This window comes from Tenrec ecaudatus, chromosome 6 (assembly GCF_050624435.1).
Source record: "Tenrec ecaudatus isolate mTenEca1 chromosome 6, mTenEca1.hap1, whole genome shotgun sequence".
Classification (NCBI taxonomy): domain Eukaryota; kingdom Metazoa; phylum Chordata; class Mammalia; order Afrosoricida; family Tenrecidae; genus Tenrec; species Tenrec ecaudatus.
The window spans coordinates 82798327-82822749 of record NC_134535.1 but is presented as its reverse complement, the minus strand read 5'-3'; the positions used below and the strand labels follow the sequence as shown (position 1 = coordinate 82822749).

General features: G+C 46.7%; 2 protein-coding genes across 2 annotated transcripts in view; one reads left to right on the top strand and one right to left on the bottom strand.

The window, feature by feature from the left end:
• Positions 1 to 14896, bottom strand: part of TFCP2 (transcription factor CP2) — a 56753-nt gene extending 41857 nt beyond the window's left edge. Inside the window, exon 1 of the mRNA XM_075551669.1 lies at positions 14378 to 14896. Within this exon, the coding sequence (XP_075407784.1) occupies positions 14378 to 14499 (122 nt within the window). The 5' untranslated portion in view covers positions 14500 to 14896. The remainder of the gene's footprint in view (positions 1 to 14377) is intronic.
• LOC142451033 (small ribosomal subunit protein eS27) lies at positions 2032 to 2381 on the top strand. The gene has a single exon (XM_075552970.1). The coding sequence runs from the start codon at positions 2057 to 2059 to the stop codon at positions 2309 to 2311; it is 255 nt and encodes an 84-aa protein (XP_075409085.1). The 5' UTR covers positions 2032 to 2056; the 3' UTR covers positions 2312 to 2381.
• Positions 14897 to 24423: the final 9527 nt, after the last annotated feature.

Below are 24423 nucleotides of genomic sequence, written 5' to 3'. Positions count from 1 at the left end.
AGAAACTTGGAAGCCAGCTAAATGGCCAACTGACTGAAAGAAATCCCTATTTGTACCCAATCTGAAGAACCTAACAGTATCAGTAATACCACATGCAAGTAAAATCTTGCTGCAGATCATTTAACAAGAGTTGCAGCAGGACATGATAAGCCAGGTTCAAAGGAGGACATGGAACAAAGGCTATCACTGCAGATGTCAGATGGGCCTTGGATGAAAGTAAAATTACCAGAGCAATTTCATCTGGTTTTTTTAAAAACATTTTATTAGGGGCTCATACAACTCTTATCACAATCCATACATATACATACATCAATTGTGTAAAGCACTTCTGTACATTCTTTGCCCTAATCACTCTCAAAGCAGTTGCTCTCCACTTAAGCCCTCTGCATCAGGTCCTCTTTTTTTCCCCCTCCCTCCCCGCTCCCCCCTCATCTGTGTTTTATTGACTAAGCAAAGGCACTCAACTAGGTAGGTCATAACCAACTATAGGCTTCATTGAGAAGAATGGGGATCGTGCAAAACCCGTACATGAACCCAGAGGCAATCATTGGAACAGAACAAGAGAATACTGCAGAGTCCAAGTCATGAAAGGCAAGAAAGAATCAGGGCTGTGTCCTCTCACCACACTTACCCAATCTATCTGCTGAGCAAATATTCTGAGAAGCTGAACTAGATGAAGACTAACTGGGCACCAGGATTGGAGGAAGGCTTCTGAAGATCCTGGAATATGCAGATGACATAACCTTGACTGCTGAAAGCAGAGAGAGCTTGAAGCACTTGATGAAGATCAAGGATCGCAGCCATCAGTATGGACTACAACACCACGTATATATGAACAAAATTATCACAACTGAACCAATATATACATTATGAGAGATTTATTCTGTGTAAGTGAATGATCTATGTATTGCGATGTGTAGTTGTCTATATTGTTTCTATCTCCCTCTCTTGATAGTGTTTTTAAAATTAGTACCATGGGCACTATATGCAGAAGGTCCTTATTTATGATCCAGGGAGATGATCGAAAGATTCTCTACCATGAATTAACAAGGATGTCTCTACGGTGAACTAGAGCCAGATAGGAAAACATAAATTTGGGAATGGGTTTGGTGCTTGTACTAATCCTAGCTCCAATCTAACAACAAATAGTTCTTATGACATGGCAAAGTGCAGTAAAGAACTGAAGATGGTTCCAGCTATCGGGCAGAATAGCGTCTGGGGTGTTAAAGGCTTGTTTCCAAGCAAGCAGCCATCTAAGTGAGACATCAACTAAGTGCAGACCAAACTCCATGGCCCAAAGGTTATAAAGTATATAATTCAAATCCAAAGAAGGGAATTATATAACTCAAATCCAAAGAAGGGAATTCAAATCTGAGCTTCTGTGAGATGCTTGTGTACAACAGCTTCTGGATGACAGTGGAACCCCAACATACATTTGCAGGCTCCCCACAGGGATTAAGCCTCTGGTGAGTTCCCTGTCACCATATTGAGGGTTGGAAATAAGCTGGTTGCCAGACAGAGTGCTGGAGAAACAACTATAGATTACATTGAACAGCTAACACCTTGTCACTTGATCTCCCCTCTGATATCTTGAGCTTGATCTGGTTTTTAATGTTTTCTGTGTTTTGTTTTTTCATATTGGAGTTTATCTGTTGTATTTTGTCATTGTAGGTAGCCTTCTCGAATCTTTATGTATTTTTCTATGTTTTTCTGGAATAAGAAACCCAGGCTAGATGAATTTATAGAGACCAAAACTAGAATAAGTGTTCTTGAGGGGTACAGCAGGGAAGGTGGGAGAATAAGGGGGAGCTGATATCAAGGAGCTCAAGAAGAAAAAAAATGCTTTGAAACTGATTTTGGTAGCAATTGTACAATATTGCTTGATATATGGTTAAACTACAGAATGGTATGATGTCTGGCTTAGCTCCTAACAAAAACAGTTTTGAAAAACAAAAGACACTGAGGTATCTTCAGCAAAAACTACCAGCCAAACCAATGAACAAAACATAAAAACACACAAAAGGCTTTTTCCGGCGCTGACGACCGCTCGGCGATCATGCCTCTCGCAAAGGATCTCCTTCACCCCTCTCCCGAAGAGGAGAAGAGAAAACACAAGAAGAAGCGCCTGGTGCAGAGCCCCAATTCCTACTTCATGGATGTCAAATGCCCAGGCTGCTATAAAATCACCACGGTCTTCAGCCACGCACAAACAGTAGTTTTGTGTGTTGGCTGCTCTACTGTCCTCTGTCAGCCTACAGGAGGAAAAGCAAGGCTCACAGAAGGATGCTCCTTCAGACGGAAGCAGCACTAAAAGGCCCGGAGTCGAGATGAGTGGGAAGCCATTCTAATAAACCCATTTTGGATACAAAAAAAACAAACAAACACAAAAGACTCTTTTGTTGAAATGGGTGAGAGGGCTAAGTACAGAGTTGGAAACTGGGTCAAATTAAAAAGCTACGGTCGTTATCTAATGAAGAAATCACAACAGTTTAAAGTGGGATGGGAAAAAAAAATAAAAAAATAAAGTGGGATGGGAGCAGTTGAATCCTAGAGACATTATGGAAGTAGCGGCAACAAAATTTGATGGCACAATGTAAAAGAGAGGAAGCCATTCTATAATGTCAAGATTTTTTGATCTGTGCAACTGGAAATATGAGTTACCGTTACTAAGACGGGAAAGACCGTGGGGGGGGGCAGGTCTTTCCAGAGGTGACGATGCTGTAGTAATAACAGTGTACACCATCCCTTGATGTCCCTTCCAATCAAAACTAAAAGGAATACGTACTTCTCATAAATCCCATCTCCTTGCAGGCGGGTGAGACTGCGTTTCACACACTGTGGACATGCTGTCATGAGAGTCTAGTCTCTCGGGAGTACACCAAGCTTGTTAGAGGGTAGCGAAAAAGCAGGCCCTTAACCAGATGGATGGACACAGTGGCTGCAACAATGGGCTGGCGCACAGGAGCAACAGTGAGAATGGCACAGGACCCAACAGTTTCGCTCTGTGGTGCGTAGGGTCGCTATGAGTCGGAACTGACTCAAGGGCGCCTGTAACAAGACAGCCAAATAAAGAGCCTCACATGGAACAGTGGGCTGGCGACAAAGCTGAGCTGCTAACCAAAATGCTTGCAGTTCAAGCCTACTAACCTCTCGGCAGGATGAAGAAGAGGCTGTCTCTCCCCCAGTCTCCTCACTGTGGCTCACAGCAACCCTGCAGGATGGGTAGAAAGTCCCCTGTGGGTTTCCGAGACTGTAACTCTTCACAGGAGTACCAAGTCACATCTGTCTTCCAGGAACTTCTGGCAGTTCCCACAAACTTCTTGGCATGGATAAGTGAGAACTTCCAAGGCCGTATATGCTAAACCATTGCTACTGGTTTTCTGTCAGCTCCTGGAGCCTTGCTTTACACCAAGGCCTTCAGCACAACTTGGACTTCTCCCTTCCACCATCTTACTAGTACGGTCCATCACCCAACACCGTTTCCAACTCCAGTGAGTTAGAAACGACGCCCATAGCACACCTGCGCACAAATGGTTACGGGACCCTTACTCGGAATTTAACACTGAAAGCAACCCACATGTCCTTGCAGAGGTCCACGGATAAACAACCTGTGATGTCTTCATACATGGACTCATTCAACAACACAAAGTTATAAGCTGAGTCACAAAAAGGCATGACGGCCCATTACATGCTAATTGATCAGTAGCAGAAGCCTGTCTGAAAAAACTACATGACTGTGCTTCTGATTCTATCACGGGTAAAATCAGTTCCTTTATGTGATCGGTTGCCTTGGAATTCAGAAAAATCCCCCACCCCACCCCAACCCCATGCATGGGCACACACCAAACCCTGGGGAGTTTTGTCTAGTTCCCCCCCCCCCAACCCCCAGGGTTTGTTACTTTTGTCCAGGTTGACTGACATTTCCTGGATGAGCTGTAAACAACTCGATTCTGAAAGGTTTTGACCAGCCCTGGTCAGTAGCCTGAAGGCATAGACAAGTACACTATGCAAATGAGGCTTCTGTGGGGGAAGGGGGTGGGGGTAGGGGGTGGGGGAAGGGGGTGGTGGTGGTGGTGGTGGTGGTGTGTGTGCGTGTTTTGACTCCTCCCGTAAAGAAACTCACAGAGGGCAGTTCTACCCTGTCCTACATGGTCGCTGTAGTCAGCACACGACTTCTGGGTTGGTAAATATAAAGAGCCAACACTCAGAGCTTTTTCAGACGGAAGGCCTGAGGAAGCAGGAGAAGGAAGAAAGGACAGCAGAGCCGAGAGGAGGCAAGGCACCACCTAAAGGAGCAGCAACACTGATCACAGTGACACACCAGGAAAGAGCCCAGCAGCAGAGCTCGCTGTGACAGATGGCAGGGCCTAGGGGAAGCCTGCAAAATCAAGAGGAACTGACAGCTGCCCTAAGCTGAAGAAGGGACCTGTTGTCTTCTTATTCCTGATCCTTAATAAACCACTTCACTGGACGTACACCAGGTTATGGCGCCCAGGAGAGAACTGAGGCAGTGAGAGAAAAGGTGAGTGAGTGGAGGTATCTGACCTTGACCCCAGCCCGAGAACTTGCACCTGTTCTAATGACACTAGCACTATTACTTCCTCCCTCCACTTCACAATGGCCCTTCTAGAAAAGGTAAAATATTGAGACAACAAAAAAGCCTGGAAGAGGGGGTGGGGTGGGAGGGATGCATACATGGAATACAAGGAATTTTTAAACCTATAAAACTATTCTACATGGTACTGTAATGGCAAGGTACAGTAATACATGACACATTGTGAAAACCCATTCAAGTATACCACACAAAATGTAACCCCAACATAAATGAGGGCATTTAGTGAACAACGCATCCGTACTATATGCGAGGCAGTACCCAAAAGAACCACAACTGCGCTGGGCAGAGCGGAGCTTTCTCCCACTGGGTGAGCTTCAAGCAACTCCTCTGAGTTAGTGCACCCAGTGGCATCATCTGGAAAGGTTCTCTGGTCACAGTTAATTTTCTTTGTAAAAGCAGTTTTGCTTTAACCTCATTTTTTGGGGGGAGGGTCTATTTAAAAGAACAGTGTGCAGATGTGAAATTTTGTTTCCTACTTTTTTTTTTGGGGGGGGGGAATGCCGCAGAAATTATTGTGATGCTGAACGCAGTCTACAACAACAGCACAACAGAGGGAAAAAAATCCCAAATTTAAGCGTAGTTTTCTCATTTTAAAAAAGGGGAAATTAAAAAAAAAAGGGGAAATATCGATTGATGACAAACCTCATTGAGGACATCCATCAACTTCTCTAACAGACAAAAATGTTGACGTGTAGTGCATTTGGAGCTCTTTCCACCAGGTCAAATTTTTTTTTTAATCTGTAACACTTTATTTTATTAGGGGCTCATACAACTCTTATCACAATCCATACATATGCATACATCAATTGTATAAAGCACATCTGTACATTCTTTGCCCTAATCAATTTCAAAGCATTTGCTCAGTCCTCTTTTTTCCCCTCCCTCCCCGCTTCCCCCTCCTTCATGAGCCCTTGATAATTTATAGATTATTATTCTGTCATATCTTGCAGGTCAGATTGTTAATCAAGTGTTCTAGTTAGAGGTCCTAAAAAGACTGCCTACCAGTGTGCAACGAAAAAGGCCTGACTTGTGGCAGGCGGGGCACTGCTTTGCCACCACGACAGTGCACCTGCTCACGCAGCCATCTCCATGCGCCAATTGTGGGCGAAAGACAGCATGCCTCTCGGACCCCAGGCGCCCGCCCTTACGCACCTGACCCCAGTTCAGTGCGGCTTCTTCTTGTGTTCTAGAATGGCGACGGGATCGCTTCTCAGCCCCTGGCTAAGATCAAGTGTAGAATGACGGTGAGGACGGGCTCTGTGCACAGAAATCACAGATCTGACCAATGTAACTGTAATGGACAATACTTTGAAGGTGATAAGGTTGTTTTATAAAGAAATTTAAATGCATAGTTTTGGGGGGGAATTCTGGGTCTTTTGGGGTACCCCCTATTATTGTTACTTTAGGGAGCCCTGGTGGTCCAGTGGTTACGCGTTGGGCTGTGATCTGCATGGGTGGCAGTTCGAAACCACCAGCAGCTCTGAGGAAGAAAGACTGGGCTTTTGACTCTCATTAACAGTTATAGTCTCAGAAATCCATAGGGGGTAATAATGCAGAGTCACCATTAACTAGATGGTAATGATTTTGGTTTTTTTATTTTAGTGTTACATTACATGAGCTGTAACACACATATCAGAGGAATGCAAGATGTCGAAAAGAGAACTACAGATGGAGGCAGACAGAGTAAAAGGGAAGTCTGTACCATCTTCACAATTTTCCTCTAAACCAAATCTGCTCTAAAAACCAATGTCTTTTAAAAAATGATGCAGAAAAGGTTGACTAAGAGGGTCAACAAATGTCTTCATTATTACTGTTTATTAATCAAACTTCTCAGTGGCATCAGTGGAAAATATTTTCAGCCCAGGATTTTATGTTCCATCAGATCAAGTAAGGTGGTAGGAAATCACTGGTAGAAGAACCCCGTCCAAACAAGCATGAAAGTCTGCAACACCATGGGACCCAGGAGGTGAGAGCCACCACAGGAAGATGACAAGAAGTGAAGAACAAGCCCAGAAAGAGGAATGGGAGGAATTGAGAAATCATCTGCTATGCGTTGTCATCTGGAAAATGAGACAGCCCTGTAGATCTGTGTTACTTTAGAAAACGCTCACCCACTGCTATCCAATCAGCCGGGACTCACACACAGCCCCCAGCGGGTCCTGAGACTGACTGTTTCAGGGAGTAGAAAGCCCAGTCTTTCTCCAGAGGAGCTGATGGAGGTTTCCAACTCGCAGCCATGCAGATGGAAGCCCACTGCATAACCACCACACCCACAGGGCTCCTTTTAGAAACTGGAAGTCCAAAGACACCGAGCACATAAGAGCCTGCATGACAACTCAGGGAACACTGCAACGTGAAAAATGTGCTTTAGAGTTTGGGGCCCAGCAACTAATTTTGCCACCCAGTAATAAGAACCCTGACTACTGATTCAACCAAAATGTGTAAAGTATTTATTACTTTACCAGGGATGAAAATGTGTGTGTGTGTGTGTGTGTGTGTGCGCGCGCATACATCTTAACAGAAAGTCAGTAAACAGGACAGTAAATTGCCACACAAACACAAGATCTACAAACAGAAATGCTGGTTGCCTTTCAGGAACACCAAAAGGACGTTTGTTACAAAGTTGAGTACCGTCCCCCAACCAGGACCTAAATCATCTCGACAGCAATGAGAGTTTGATTTTATACCAAGTATTATTTTGAGTAAGATCTTAATGGGAGAGCAATTTAAGATTAGATAGAGTCCTGGAGGGCAGGGCAGTGCATGTCAGTAGCGGCGGAGTGGTCACTCAGAGATTCAGGGTGAGAACCAAGAGCTGCCACTTTAAGAAATGGCACCAATGTCAGGGAAATGGACCTGCTCTAAGCCGTTGTTGGCTATTCTCAACAACAACAACAAATCAAATCAAATAGGCCGACAGAGAAAGATGCCCGTCGACAATAAACTTCAGTAAGTAGGTGAAGGTTTTCATCAGAAAATAGTTACAAATTTTACTTTACATTTTCATAAATTTAATATTTTATTACATATACGTATTTTAAGCAGGAAAAAAATAACTGATTCCAATTAAAATATATATATATTTGCACAAAGATGTTACAACATCAATAAATCAAAGAAAATTCCCAAAATGAAGAAAAATGACCAAGTAGATGATTTATCACAGCATGAAATAATAAAGCAGCCCTTGAAATAGCAGTTGTAAAGGCCATAAAAAAGCATGGGCAAAAGTTCGTACCAGTTAAATAAAATGCAATGTAAAACCATCTGCACTGTAGTAAGGCCAATGTAAAATTATGCCTGCTTATAAACAATGACCGAGAAGGAAAATGTATCTGATTCATAGTCCCTTGCTCCGAATGCTTCAGCAGCTCCCCGTGATATTCGGATGAAATATATACTCTCTGGCACAGCCCACAAGGCTCTTCTGGATCTGCCCCATCTCCGCCTACTGGAGCAGCTTCATCTCTTACACTCTCCACCGCCAGTATTTTCCATTCCAACACGAAGAAGCCACCCTCTAAAAAGACTCCAGGACTTGGCTCCCAGTGTTTCCTCAACTTCCACCATCCACCTGGCCAGGGCCTCCTGAAAGCCAGGCTTTTGACAGACTTACATAATCCGTCCTCTGAGTTCCCTGGGTACTTTATACATTAAAAACGAAAAAGTTTCTGTTGAGTTAAACTCCCACAGTGAACCCATATGTATGCCAAAGAAGAACTGCACTCCACAGGGTTTTCAATAGCTCATTTTACAGTAGAATGCCAAGTCTTTCTACTTAGATACCTCTAGGGAGACTTGAATTTCCAACCTTACGGTTAGCAGTCAAGCACATCATGAGTTCACACCATCCCTCTATCAATAACTATTAATCACCCCCCAAAAAAGGTGAACTGTAAACCACACTGAGATGTCACTTCACCTCTACTAGAAAGACCATGAGCCCCAAAGCAGGGGAAAAACGATGTTGGTGAGGTTGTAGAAAACCCGGAGCTCTCACCCACTGCTGGAAGAAATGTAAAACGGTACAGTCAATGTGGAAAATAGTTGGGTAAATCTTCAAAAAGTAGAAAATAGATTATTATCTGGCCCAGCAATCCCAACCCTAGATAAATGGAGAGAAGAGGAGGACAAACAGAAACAGGACCCTCTATCGCTTCTGAAAAGAACAGATCTATCAACTTTAAGACACCAAGAGTTGCCAAAAGCCAACAATGAGCAGCAGGAAGGAACAGGGAGACTGGATCTGAGGGAATGGGGGACCCAGGTAGGAAAAGGGGAGAATGCTGACACATTATGGGGTTTACAATCAAGGTCAAGGAACAATCTGTACATGGATTATTGATTGAAAAATTAATTTTCTATGTAAATATTGACCAAAAGCACAATGAAATGTTAAAGTGCTTAACCCCAAACTCAGCAGTTCAAAGCTACCAGTTGCTCCATGAGAGAGACAAGTCTTTTTACTCCCAAAAAGTTTGTCTCGGAACCCCACAGGGGCAGTTCTGCCCTGTCCTATAGGGTCACTATGAGTCAGAATTGACTCTATGGCAGTGAGTTTCATGAGGTTTTTTGTAATGATATGTAAGTCAGATACCATTACCAGTCACCATTTAAAGTACACAATTGTTTAGTATATTCACAGAGCTGTCAATATGCTAAGTGAATTTTTAGAACATTTTTACCGCCCAGAAATACAAACCCCATACCCATTAGCAGTCCCTCACCATTCTCGTTTCTTCCCCATCCCTCAAAACCAATCTCTCTGCCATCCAGCCAAGGAGCCCTGACGGTGCAGTGGGTGATGCATTAGGTTGCTAATTATAAGGTCAGCAGTTCAAAACCACCAGCTGACCCTTGAGAATAAGACGGACGAGGTTCTTTACTTCCATAGGATTTACTGCCTCAGAAACTCACGGGGGCAGTTCTACTCTGGCCCTCTAAGGTCACTATGAGCCCCAGTCCTGAGTGACCACTGATCTACTTCCTGCCTCCGTATTTTGCCTATTCCACACACTTCAAATACATCGCGGGATACGCTGTGTGGCTTGTGGTGGTGTAACTCTTTTACTTATGAAGGTGTTTTCAAGACCCTCTTTCACGAATACCACAACTTTATGCTGTGTACAAAATATAAAGAAAAAAGCAAAAAGGCTATTAAAGGACCACTTAAGAACAGAACATTAAAAAAAAAAAAGAACAGAACATTATTGAATACAATGACAGAACAGCAACAAAAAACAAACACAGCTAATGAAACTTTACTGTTTTGTTTTTTCTCATTTATGTTACCTTATTTAAGAGCAAAATATTAATTTAAGCCCAGAATCTTCAGATAATCGCCTCAAGCATATGGGAAAGACATGCAAGGAATGACAAATGGATCTCACAGGACATGAAGTGAACGAAGCTAAACACATATACACACCTTAAAGGACTTTTAATATCAGCCATAATAGAAAAACAAATTGAACTGCATATGAATGAGAACAGATTATGAAGTAGCAATCAGAGTTGCAAAAATGAATCTTTTTAAATCTGGATGTTTGGGGATTTTTCCCCTCAGCTTTAATCAATTCACCTTATTGTTCTGGAAGAAGACCCACCAAGTGATGGCCAAGGAGAAATCTTTATAAAATATAAACAATTGGAATTGAAGAGGAAACCATTTTAAGATACAAGAGAAAAAGGCAAGGAGAAAATTAGGGTAAAGCAAACACAGTGGGTAAAATATCTTACAAAATAGCTAGCTGGTCCGAGGGAATGTTTTCCCCTATGGAGGGTGTAAGAAGGAAGACTGTGATTGACTCTGAGAATGAGTTGGCACAGATTACAGCTGGAGGGTAATAAGTAAAGATCACTGGCCTTTATTAACTTTATTTAATAACTTCCTGGTATTACAAGGAACAACAGGAAGCACAATGAATCACTCCCTTTGTGTATAGAAACACTCTGGTCCGTGTCCCCCCAACCAGTGATCCCATCCCCGGACCGCCTGCACCAAAATCAGCTAGGAAATGTGTTTTAAACACCAGCTTTCTGGTCTGTGCCCCAGAGAGATGCTAGAGAAAAGGCTCTGGAAAAAGGTTTTTAATAAGCACTTTAAAATAAAAGACACCTACCTCTAGATAATATTTCTGAATAGTAAAGTTAAAGAATCAATATGTAATTAGCCCAAATGCAGGAAACTCAGTGTTTGGTCCCACAGGGCACAGAGCAAGCTGTGAAATGCATTAAAAAGAGCAAGGTGAGCGAGCGCTTGCCTTGGGGTGCGCCGACAGCAGATCTACGGGAGCCGCGTGAACATTCGCAGGGTTCCCGCTCTTGCTGGGCACGCACTTGATGCGGAAGATCAAGGACTGCAGCCTTCGGTATGACCTCCAACTCAATGTCAAGACGACCAAACTCCCCTCAACTGGACCGACAGCTAACACCATGATAGAGAGAGAAGAGATTGAAGGTGTCAAGGATTTCATCTTGCTTGGATCCACAACCAATGCCCGTGGAAGCAGCAAAGAGAAGGAACACTGCGTGGGGTAAATCTGCTGCGCCACACCTCAGGGAGATGCACTGACACTGTGGCCGCCACAACAGGCTCCCGCACAGGAGCAGTCGTGAGGGTGGTGCAGGACCGGTGGTGGTTCGCACTGTGAGCGTTAAGGTCACTATGGGTTGGAATGGACTCGCATGGCACCTAACAAGGTGCGCCCGGCCCAAGCCATGGTACTTCCAATTGCCTCATACACGCACGTGACAGCTGGACATTACATACAGCAGACCGAAGAATTGATGCTTCTGAAGTATGGTGTTGGTGAAGAATATTCAAAGTACCGTGGACTGCCAAGGAAACAAACAAGCCTGTCTTGGAAGAAGTACAGCCAGAATGCTCCTTAGAGCTCATGTTGTCAGGAGAGCGCAGGCCCTGGAGAAGGACATCCTGCTTGGTAAGAGGAGGGGCAGCGAAAGAGGAAGGCCATGAGGAGACGGACTGGCACGGTGGCTGTAGCACGGGGCTCACACAGACGAACAATGTGAGGGTCCGGGAGCAGGTGGTGCTTCATTCTGTTGTACACGGGGTCGCTGTGAGTGGGCACTGATGCCACAGCACCGGGCACCTCCACCCCCACCAATACCAGGACCCACTGTGGGTCTGACCACGGACATGGCGGCTGGTCCCAGACAAAATGTAGAACAAAACTCAAATTCCTAAAAAGGTCAGACCCACTGGACCTAGAGAGACTAGAGGAACCCCGATATTATAGCCCTAAAATTCCCTTTGAACTTGGAACTGGGGGACACACTGACTTGTAAAATAAACAATATAAACTGAGCACTGTATTCTCTAAGCAATCAATGATCTTTTTACCCAAAAGCACACATGAGAAAGGCTCCAGGGGAAAGACATGCGATCAATGGAAACAGAATGGAAATAAGAGCGCTGACATGTTGTGGAAGCTGTAACCAATGGCCTGAAAAAACATGTACTAAAAATTGATAAGCCGGTACCTTACTTGTTATGTGAAATTTCACCTAATAACAATGTTTGCTTAAGTTGTGGATTTAGTACTGGGGGGTACACATCCCATAAATACCTGTGAAAAATGCAGAAACCTTAAATATTAGCTTGCATGACAGAGCACACAGCAGCAAGGCACTACACAGCGGAGTCCCAGCAGTGCACACAGCAGGTGCACATGTTTGGTAATAAAGTTAACTACTTTCAGTTCCATACACAGATAACACCAGCTTTTCAAAAGTTCAGCATTTACACTCCTTCACTTTTACAAAAGACATGCAGTGTATCTAGCTTTGCTAAAAGGGAGAAGACCGACGCATTTCACTAGTGCAAAACGGAGTGAAAAGTAAAAGTGACGCTCAGATTTGTTTTGCAGCAAAAGCTAGTCTTGGAAACCCACAGGGACAGTTCTACTCTGTCCCATAGGGCGGCTCCGCGTCAGCACGGATGGCGGTGGGTGGGTGAGTGAAGGCACCCAGACCTACACCCTGGGCCTACAGTCCGAGTCTCAGCATGTGGCTGCCAACTTTCACCTGAGCTTGTCAACCCTGTATGTTCATTTTAGGTCTTACGTGCTATTGGGTAGTTTGATAGGTTCTATTTCCATTCTGGGAATGTTCAAAAAATATGCTTCTCAACTCACTTTACACCATTTCCACTATACAGGTTTCCATAGTTTCAGATAAGACAGAGGGGGAAATTAGTACATGGAACAAACCACAAACACCCAAACCCATTGCCATCCAATCTACTCCAATCCATATGGACCCGCCAGAGCAGACAACTGCCCCAGAGGGTTTCTCAGTCTGTAAATCTTGATGGAAGCAGACTGCCACACTCTCCTTCCATGGAATAACTGGTGGGTTAGAACTGCCTACCATCCAATCAGCAAGCAAGCACTTAAACCACTCCACCACCAAGATTCCTACAGCAAATACAGTTATAGTTCCTTACTTCCATCCCAAATTCTGATAATCTAAGCAAAAGCAAACGCTCTGCTGTGATAAACTTTGCATGAGCCAGATTTGTCAAATTTTGTTCAAATACTTGTATCAGATACTGACATGCAAAGCTCATGGTCAGATTTATGTAAACAAGGACAGGCAAAACCAGAGCACATGACATGACTCGATGGCAGCTGAGTTGATTCTTTACTCTCTCTATCTAGATCACATTCCACCTAAACCCAGGACACAGTTGTTTCATAATTTCCAGACACACGTTTATAAATGCTCATGCTCTTGCAGGGTAGGAGCCCTGGTGGTATAGGAGCTTGCACACCAAGCTGCTGAACACAGCAACTCCAAGTCACCAGCTGCTCCCAGAAGAGAAAGATGGGGCTACCTACTTACATAAAGATGGAAAGTTTCAGAAACCCACAAGGGCAGATCTCCTCTGCCCTACAGGGTCGCTATGAGTCAGAATTGAGGGGGGATGATTTTGAGACCTTGTGGGGATGAGGCAGCCAATGATGCAAACAAGTTACTGGGAAGTAACGCTGCTTTCAAAGGGGTTTTTCTCTGTCTTCAACATGACTTGATACTATGAACGGTCTTTTTGCCGTCTTCTCATTTCACAACTTATGCACAGAGCCAGAAACCCTGATGTTGTGCCAGCCAAGGTGACGGCGAGTCACAGGCACCCAATATGTGACCAAGTGGAAGTGCCCCCACGGGGTTTGCTATGCTGTAATCTCTCCTGGCGAAGATCACCAGTTGTTTTTTCCAAGGGAACTGCTTGTGGGTTTGACCTGCTCGCTCATTTAAGAGCAAGGCACTTAACCACTAGGCCACCTTTACGAAATGCTAGAATTAAATAAGCCTTAAACGATGTGCAGAACTAAGATACAGGTATGCGGACTTCATCACCCAAGTCTCACATTTCATTTAAACAAGTACTCTACAACAGTTACTGCTAAGCCCCAACTCCCTAGACGTCCCGCCTGCTCCATGTGGCCCCGTCTTCATACCAGCCCACACCCCCACGCACACCATCCGTCTCCACATCTCTCAACAATCCCACAACAGCCTCTCAACACTCACCTTGAGGCTAAAGAGTCATTCTGCTTCCACAGACCACCCCCCACCCCCGCAATCCTGACATTCCTCAATCGCTGGTTCCACTTCTCCCACGACTGAGAGCAACAAAAGAAACAAGTCCCTATCTGCAACCACAAACGGCTTTAACCCTCTCTCGCCCGCCCCTTGACCTCGGGGCTGTCTTTGTTGCCCCCGGAAAGGACTCACCTCATGCTATAGGCACCAGCACCTAGTTCTTGGCCGATCCCGGAGAGACTGGCATCAAAGTCCTGCACCAGTCCGGATTCGATCACTTCATCCGCCAGGGGCAGCTTCAGAGCCCAGGCCATGCTGGCTCCTTCCTTGCCCCGAGAGACACCGTTGCTTGTACAAAGGCGGGGGGCGTGAGTCTACCCAACAGCGGAAGGCTGTGAAAAGACCTCGGAGCCCACTTCCGACGCAGTGCCCACCGGCCACCCGCAAGCCCGATAGGCACGAGCCGTATGCCTAATCTCCCGAGCCCTCGGCTGCTCGCTCTCCGCCGCCGCGGCGCCCGAAAACCCTGCCGCCCAGCTCTCCGGGGCGCGAGGCTCCCGCGCTCACCTCCCCGAGACTGCCCAAGGGCAGTCCCCGGCCCCGGACTCCCGCCCCGACGCTGCCCCTCGCCGAGCTCGCAGACAGACCGACAGCCGGCGACCGACGGCGGCTAGTCTGGCGCGCTCACGCCGCTGCCGCACCTTCCCTCCGCCCCCTGCTGCTAGAAGCCCCCTCCCTCCGGCGACCCCCTCTCCCTTTCCCCTCCAGGCCTCGCTTCCGGTCAGTCCCAATAGCACTTCCGGTCACCCCTGCTAAACCGTACGGCCCTTAGACCCAAATCGTGGCTTCCTCCGAGCCGCCTGCGCGCCCGCGGCAGCACCCCGCCGTCTGGAAGCATGGACGGGAAAGTCCAGCCCCAGCCTGGAACCCGGACTCGCCTGGCCCCTCCGCCGCCCCAGCGCCAACCAATCATGGGCCCTCTCCCTGTGCGGGCCTGTCGAAGGTGACGTGGCCCTGGGGCTCGCCAATGGGAAAGACCGTCCGTAGGCCTCCGACGCACTGATTGGCTCGCTACGCTACGGCTCCCGCCCCCTGGGGGCGGGCCTGGCCGTTCTGGGGCGGAGCCCGCGCGTGTCCAGCGTGCCTTGGCTTAAACGCGCCGCGAGCCTTCGGAGTGCTTGGCGTCGACGTAAACGGCCTCACTGGCCTCGCGGAGGCCGTGGGCAGCCCTGCCGGACCCACTCCCATCGCGGGCGGGCTCTTGGACTTGCCCTCGTTGTGCTCCATTGCGCATTCCTGCTTGCCCTAAAAGACCCAGTTTAAGGCCCACCTGCCTAATTATTCATTTTTTTCCCCCGCCATTCCCTCTACTGCACTTGAGGAACAGGAAGACATGAGACAGGTGGAAGCGTTTTCAAAAAGACTGGAGCTGAGGGGGAAGTAGGCTTTGAAAAGTTCCAAAGATCGGGATTGGGGCTGGCGACTTCCATTTGCTAGTTTTAATTGATGGAGATTTTCAAAATAGGGATAACCATACCTGCCCCCATCTCTCATCATTTTAGACTGGTGTTGAGCATCAACTCTATACCAGTAACTTTATTCCATTATCATTAATCCCAAGGAAAATTTTGCAATGATTTTTAAATTGATAAAGAATGGGTTAGTCTGATGTTAATCAAAATACTAGAAATGTAAAGATTAAAGAAATTTGTTGAAATTTTAAAATGTAACAGCCCCCTCCCTGGCAGTAAAAATTCCTTTTAAGCTCAATCAATAGCCATGGTCTTTCTGAGATGCAAAACCATTAAGATAAGTAGCCTGGCAGAAGCGTCCCCATTCAGAGGCCTCAGGGGTGGTCAACTGGTTAGGTCAGGCACCACCACAGAAGTATCCCCTCCATTCAGATCAGCGGTTCTCAAAGTTGAGGTCGCGACTCCTTTGGGGATCAAACAACCCTGTCACGGGTCGCCTGACTCATAACAGTAGCTGAATTACAGTTATGAATTAGCAACGAAAATAATTTTATGGTGGGGGGTCACCACAACATGAGGAACTGTATGAAAGGGTCCAGGCTTGAGGAGGGTTGAGAACCGCTGATTTAGATGAACAAAGGGTGCCTGAAGCTTCAGAGCATGATGGTGTACTAGCCCCCTGAGAAATGTCAGGGTAGGTCATTCCCTCATGATCATTGAAAAACCTGCCTTCCAACTGGACAGCCCCTTACAGAAGAGTCTCAGGAAGGAGGCGAGCCAGTCCGGGTGCAGTGCCAACGATGAAACATACAACTTTCCTATAGTTCTTAAATGCTTCCTCCCCCCCCCCACTCCTCGCCCCACCCCCTACTCTCTTGATCCCAATTCTACCTTACAAATCCGGCTAGACCAGAGAATGTACACTGGTACAGACAGGAACTGGAAACACAGGGAATCCAGGACAGATTCAGCAAGGAAGTCCTGAGGGAATAGCAAAAATAGACTTTGGAGCCAGTGTGTGGCACTCTATCAGACTGGACTGGAAAACACTCCTAAAGGTCAAGAAACAGAGCTTGAACTATTACAGGCTTTTCTTTCTTTCTTTCTTTCTTTCTTTCTTTCTTTCTTTCTTTCTTTCTTTTTTGTCATTGGTTTTTGTTGTTTTGTTGCTTTTTTTTTGCTCTGTTATTATACATATTATTATCCCTTCAGGTCTATCTAGATAAGATAGGCTGGATAAACAATCCGGAGGAGAAAACAATGGAACCGATACCTTCAGGGCAACATGGGAGACAGGGAGGTGGGGGAAAGGAAGTGGTGTTAACAAACCCAAGGACAAGGGAACAAGTGGTCCAAAATCAGTGGTGAGGAGGGTGTAAAAGGACTGGTAGGGCATGATCAAGGGCAATGAACGGAGAGGAATTACTGAAACCCAAATGAAGGCTGAGCATGAGAGTGGGACAAGAGGAAAGTAAAAGGAAATAGAGGAAAGAACTAGGAGGCAAGGGACATTTATAGAGATCTAAATACAGGCATGTACATATATAAAGATATTTATATATGGTGGGGAAATAGATCTATGTGAGTATATTTATAGGTTTAGTATTAAGGTCGTAGATGGAAATTGGGCCTCCACTCAAGCACTCCATCAATGCAAGAGCACTTTGTTCTTTTTTTTATAGTTTTATTAGGGGCTTATACAACTCTTATCACAATCCATACAGACATCAATTGTGTAAAGCACATTTGTACATTCATTGCCCTTATCATTCTCAAAACATTTGCTCTCCACCTAAGCCCCTGGCATCAGCTCCTCATTTTCCCCCTCCCTCCCTGATTCCCCCTCCCTCATGAACCCTTGATAATTTATAAATTATTATTTTGTCATATCTTGCCCTGTTCGATGTCTCCCTTCACCCACTTTTCTGTTGTCTTTCCCTCAGGGAGGAGGTCACATGTAGATCCTTGTAATGGGTTCCCCCTTTTCAACCCACCTCCCTCTACCCTCCCAGTATCGCCACTCACACCACTGGTCCTGAAGGGATCATCCGCCCTGGATTCCCTGTGTTTCCAATTCCTATCTGTACCAGTGTACATCCTCTGGTCTAGCCAGACTTGCATGGTAGAATTGGGATCATGATAGTGTGTGTTGGGGACAGGGGGAGCATTTAGGAACTAGAGGAAAGTTGTATGTTTCATTGTTGCTACATCGCACCCGGACTGGCTCCTCCCCGAGAACTTTCTGTAAGGGGATGTCCAGTGGCCTACAAATGGGCTTTTGGTCTCCCCTCCTCACATGTTGTTCTATTAAACTGACATTCCATGATAGTCACCTTCCGGACACAGTCCTTAAAAACAAAGCGGGTGCATAAGCAAATGTGAAGATAGCTGATGGCGCCCAGCTATCAAAAGATGTAGTTAGTGTCTGGTGTCTCAAAGGCTTGAAGGTAAACAAACGGCCATCAAGCTCAGAAACAACAAAGCCCACATGGAAGAAGCACACCAGCCGTGTGATCATGAGGTGTCGATGGGATCAGGTATCAGGCATCAAAAAACAAAAACTCAAATCATTGAGAATGAAGGCCAGTGTGGAGTAGGGACCCAAAGCCCATCTGTAGACAACTGGAGATCCCCTTACAGAAGGGTCTTGAGGAGCCAGTCAGGGTGTTATGTAGCAATGATGAAACATACAACTTTCCTCTAGTTTTTAAATGCTTCCTCCCCTCACTATCATGATCCAAATTCTACTTTACAAATCCAGCTAGACCAGAGGATATACACTGCTACTGATAGAAACACAGGGAATCCAGGACAGATAAACCCCTCAGGACCAGTGGTTAGAGGGGTGGCACCGGGAGGGTGGAGAGAGGGTGGGGTGGAAAGGGGGAACTGATTACAAGGATCTACATATAATTCCCTCCCTGGGCAACAGACAACAGAAAAGTGGGTGAAGGAAGACGTTGGACATTGTAAGACATGACAAAATAATAATTTATAAATTATCAGGGGTTCATGAGGGAGAGAGGGAAAATGAGGAGCTGATACCAAGGGCTCAAGTAGAAAGCAAATGTTTTGAGAATGATGAGGACAACAAATATACAAATGTGCTCGACACATGGATGCATGTATGGATTGTTTTACATCATTTAAAACTGATTTTAGAAAAAAAATTTTTTTAATATTTTTTAAAAAAACTGATTTTAGAAGGAGGGGTGCGGGGAGGGAGGGGGAGGGAAAAAAGGAAAATGAGCTGATTCCAGGAACCCAAGTGGAAGACGAATTTTGAGAATGAGGGCAACGTATGTATAAGGGTGCTTTACTCAATTGATGTATGTATGGATTGTGATAAGAGTTGTATGAGCCCCCAATAAAATTATTTATATAAAAATGATTTTTTATTTAAAAAGAAGGATTATGGGACAAAGCAGGCTTTTTCTTTTCTCGGTCTAAGAAGACTCGGCCAAAGGGAGTGGATTTAGCATAATGCTCAGTGGATGCAAGTGCCACGTCCAGCACAATCAGGAGTAGATTTAGAAAACGACCGGCATGCACTCCTTCAAAACTGGGTCAGCCACATTGTATGAAATGAAGATTTCAAAGAGGTTCTCCTTGCCATTAATAAATTCTAAAATAAACGGAGGTTACATGAGAGGAGACACCTACGCCTGGTCCCCTTCCAGAAGCACTGCAGGTGAGCTTCCCCACGTTGGTCCCTGTGCTGGATTGAATAATGCCCCAGCCCACAGTACGTACTGGAAGGCTAACCCCTATTCCCGAATGTGATCCAGTTTGAGAGGAAGGTTTTCTTTGTCAGGTGACCACAGTCATGCCAAAACCAGGCGTGGCCCACAGAGGAATCACCTGAGTTCTAAACGGCAGATCAGACAGGAGTTGAAGAACATACTGGGGAAACTGTTGTCCTGTGCCAACTGTCCACAGCTAAGGAAGCAAGACACACCTGAGACTATCTACAAAAAAGGGAATCGACTCGGCCAAGGCCCTGCTTCGTGCTTCTAACCTCCAGAAGGGTGAGGAAATAAATGCCTGTCCCTTTAGACCGGGCTTGTATTTCTGCCGCAGCAACGCTAGCTAACTAGGACAATGTCCCTGAGCCCAGTGCCACCTGAGGGAAGACGCTCTTACCGACTGTGACAGGCCAATGGCCTCTACCCTTGCACGGCCTTTTCCAGTGGAACCAGGAGTGACGGCAGAAGTTCCACCGGTTTCGCCCCGCAGACCCAGCAACGTGAATCAACAGGTCAAATTTTGGGCTTTTCCGGAGACTCATCCCATCCTAAAAGCCATGGCAGCTATTGTTGTGTGTCAGCCAGCGGATTCTGATTCATAATAACCCCACATGACAGAACAGGGTCACCCCATCTTTCTGGGAGAACATCATCGGGTCTTTGCTTCCTCAGAAAATGGTCCTTTCAGTTCGGAGCCAAGTGCTTAACCAGGACTTCTTTTGCTCCTATTTAAAAACAAAACGATGAGACTGCACTGCCATCCAGTCTGCCCTGACTCTTCGTGACTGTACAGGGCAGGGAGAAGGCCCCGTGAGTTTCCGAGACCAGCGTGACTCTTGACAAGAGGAGAAAGCCGCATCTGAACCCCCTCAGAGCAGCTGGTCCTTCGGAACTGACCTTGTAGTTAGTAGTTCCATCGTAGACTCTACACCACTTGGAGCTCCCACTGTTGCCCTTGGACACACTGAAATACAATGAACCCCATCCCTGTGGCACCAGACTGCAAATTCAGAATTTGGGGGCATTGGTGAGGTAGGTGACACTCATTGTAATGGGTTCATTTCTCTAGGTTTGGTCCTGAAACCAGCCAGACTGAGATGGGGGTCAGTAGAGCTGCCCTTGTGCATAGAAACAATGGAAATCTTATGAAACGGCAATGAGATGTAATCAATTATTATGAGCCTTCTAGCCATAAGTCCTTATGTGCTATTATTCTGGACCCTAAGTTTGTGGCTAGAATCCCATTTTGGAGGGAGTTCTTTGCTACACTAACAGACAGGAAGAAGGTAGACCAAGCCCGACCTTAGTAGAGGATGGGGACCAAGTCACACCCTTCGTTTCCTTGGTGGTACTCCTGGTCGAGTAGTGGTTACATGTTGGGCTGTGATCCGCAAAGTCGGTTCAAAACCACCAGCTGCTCCACAGGAGAAATGCAAGGCTTTCTGCTCCTATAACAAGTTACAGTCTCAGAAACTCACAGGGCCAGTTCTATGCTGTCCTGTCTGGTGAGTATGAGTCGGTATTGATTCATTCCATAGCAGTGAGAGGAAAGAGTGTGATTTGAGACATCATAGAGAAATCTCAGAGAGAGAAATCCCAGAACTACTGAAAGATCGAGTTCGAGAACGCTGCCCGAAGAGGTAGAAGCTAGACCAGAGACGCCAAAGACTATGGGATAGCAAAAGCAGCTGTCCTGAGGCTATGGGACTGTGAAGTAGAGTGACAAGTGTGTTTCCTGGTTCACAGAGGAGAGGCCAAAAGACCATGTGACTTAGAAGCTGAGAACCAGAGAGACTTGGCTATTGTCTAAGGAGAGGTGTTGCTGTGGACCAAGGAACTGTATCCCTACTGTTTACTGATCCTGACTTGTGGTAACCTATTAACTTCCGTAATAAATCACTGTAACTGTGAGTATTGTCTATAGTTCTGTGTGGCCATTGCAATGAATTATCAAACCCAATATAGATTGCCAATGGTATCAGAATAGATAACAAAGATGGGGTGTGGAGGCCTGTCTGAATCCTGCATTATGGCAGCAGAGAAACCAGAGGGGGTTGCATGTGATCCCGTGCCATTTGCTACAGATAGAGACAAACAGCACCCCACGGTCCACAGGGCCACCTCACAGAGTCTGTGTTGGGTAGGAGTAAGTCCACAGGCTTTAGAGTCAGTCCATCCATTTGTCTTCAGATTCTGGTGCTGCTGCTCACAGTAACCCTGAATAGAACCATCACCTCTGTGCTGTGCCTCCGTTCCTTAGGTGTAAGATGAGCTTCCTGTGCCAACCCCTTGACTGGTTCTCTATCAGACTGCTGTGGTCCATAGGGCTGTCCGTGCTGGTTTGGGGTAGTACGTCACCAGGGTAGTCTAACGTTACAGAATTATTATGAGGCTTAAACCAGGAAAGCTCGTCATGTGCCCAGAAGGCCTAGTAACGTGAAGAGCAGAGAGGAATGGCTGCATTTGAACTATGCTGCTTGTCAAGAATTCCGAAAGTGCCACAGACTGCAAGAGAACAAAGAAATCTGTCTCAGAAGAAGTACAGCCAGAATGCTCCTTAGAATCTTTATGCTCCAGGGAGCTGATGTTAAGACTCTCTACCATTCATTAACAAGGAGGTCTCTCTAAAGGGAGTCCAAGGCAACTGGGGGGTGGAAGGGTGGGGTGGGGAGAGACATAGATCCAGGAATGGGTGGGGAACTCGCCCTGAATCCTAGCTCCAATTTAAAAAGAATTCGTTCTTAAATCATGGCTCTGCTCAATCCTCGCCCTCAGGAAAGGAACACAGAAGATGTGGGTGCTATAGCAAAGTGGGGTGATGAAATTAAGTGGTGTCCAGCTATCAGATAAAATATCGTCTGGGGTCCTAAAGGCTTGTTTCCAAGCAAGCAGCCCTCTAAGTGAGATGTCCACTAAGTCCACACAAAAGCAGCACCCCAACATCAGTGACCAAAGTGTAAACCATATAACCCAAAGTCAAAGGAGGGGACAGTGTCGGAGATTAAACTGTGAGATTCTGGTTTGCAGAAGGCTGTGGACGACAGTGGACGCCCAAGACTCACTTGTGAGATCTACACAGGAAATGGGCCTCTGGTGATTTCCCTCTACTCATAATGGAGGGATGGGAAGAGACTGGTTACAAAACCGAATGCATTGGAGAGACGACTATAGGAGATCAAAATGACAAACCTGACTTGAACAGTTGGCCCCCCACCCCCACCCCATACACTTGGGTTAATTTGGTTTTCAATATTTTCTGTGGGTTTTTTTCCTTTCCATATTAGGGGTTAGCTCTGTATTTTCTCATTGGGGGTAGTAACCCTCTTGACTTTTTGTTATGTGTTTTTCTGCTTTTCGGAGGATGAAAGTAGGATTGATGAACCTGTATAGACAGCAAGTAGAGAAGGGTTTCTGGGGTACAGTAAGAGGGGCGGGGGTAAAGGGGAGCTGATATCAAGGTTCAAGAAGGAAGTGAATGTTTTGACTGCGGTTCCAGTTGTGTAGTACAGGTGGATGTGATTGAACTAGGGGATGATGTAATCTCCGCATTCGTTCCCAATAAAAGTTTTGGGGAAAGGAAAAAGAGTGCTCCTTAGAGGCAAGGATGGCAAGACTTGGTCTCGCGTACTGTGGACATGTTCTCAGGAGAGACAAGTCCCTGGAAAAGGACATCTTGCTGGGGAGTCCAGTCAGCGAGGGAGAGGGAGACCCTTGGTGCCATGGATTGACACAAGGCGACGGCGAAGGGCGATTGTGAGGACGGTTCGAGATGGCCAGGCATGCCCTCTGTGGCTTGCAGGGCCACTCTCCACCGGAACTGACCGAACGGCACCGATCAGCGGCATGCGCAACACGTCACTCAGTCTCCACAGCTGTCCACAGAACAATGACCCTCCAAGCCCTCTCCCCTGAAAGTTTTCTCGTGCCCACTGCCAGGAACCACCCACAATTCCTCTGAGGCAGAGCTAACAACCCCCTGACAGACTCTTCTGGCAGGGGCTGGCCTCCGTTCGTTCGGAACAGCCGGCCAGATTCCAATCCTGCCCACATTTCAGTCCCAGGCCCTGCCCAGCTGAGCACGGGGACCTCTGCCCGCTTTCTCTCCATTGCCTAACGCCAGAGCCGCAGCTCTGGGTCTCTGCTAAAGGAGCAGGTAGGAAATGCACTCGCCCTTTGAAGAGCAGTCACGAAGCATCGCAAAGATGACAGCCTCAGACACCCGAGGGCGCGGTGCTACACAACCTCTCAGGTGGCTGTGACTCCGAATGCGCTTGGAGGCGGGTTTTGGAGAAAGTGCCTGTCTGCTGGCCAGGGCATCAGATTCGTAGTGACTCTTGAGGGCAGGGCAGGGCTGTCCTGGTGGGCTCCCGAGACTGTAACTCCACAGTCGACAGCTTCCACTGTCTCCTGGAGTGAATGGTGGTTTCAAACCGCTGGCCTTGCAACCAACACGCAACCCACTGCCAACCCTCCAGGGCTCGCGTGAGCCCATCAGCAGAGCCTTAGAAACCCCTGGTCCCTCTGGGAAGGAGTAGGATGGTGGCATGTGGTTCAGAACCCAGCACCATGTGTCTGTCTCAGGAGTGCTGGTCAACTGGGGTTAAAGGTGATGCTTTGTTCTAGTTTAGATTACGGATAGCCCCGATGTGTGTGTGCGTGGAGGATGTGGGGGAGGCAAGAGCACAGAGGGAAAACACACTCTCCCACTTCTAACCCCGGGTCGGGGCTTAAGGACTTACAATTTCCAACATTATCAATCCAGCTGCTAAGGTTCTTGTCTCCCACCCTGATGGGCGTTCCGCCTTGACGACTCAGACTTCGAGGTCTCCTGGTTAGAATACGCCCCTGCTTCACCTCCAGCCTGCCCTTCCCGCACCTGGCCTCCTCGCACATTGCAAGGCGCCTCATGCACCTGGGCAGGCACATCAGTCGGCTCCGTCCACCCCACTTGGGCAAACAGCTGCCCTGGGGCTTGGGAGCTCACACTCCAGCAGCAGCCTGCTCCCGGGAGGGTGGACTC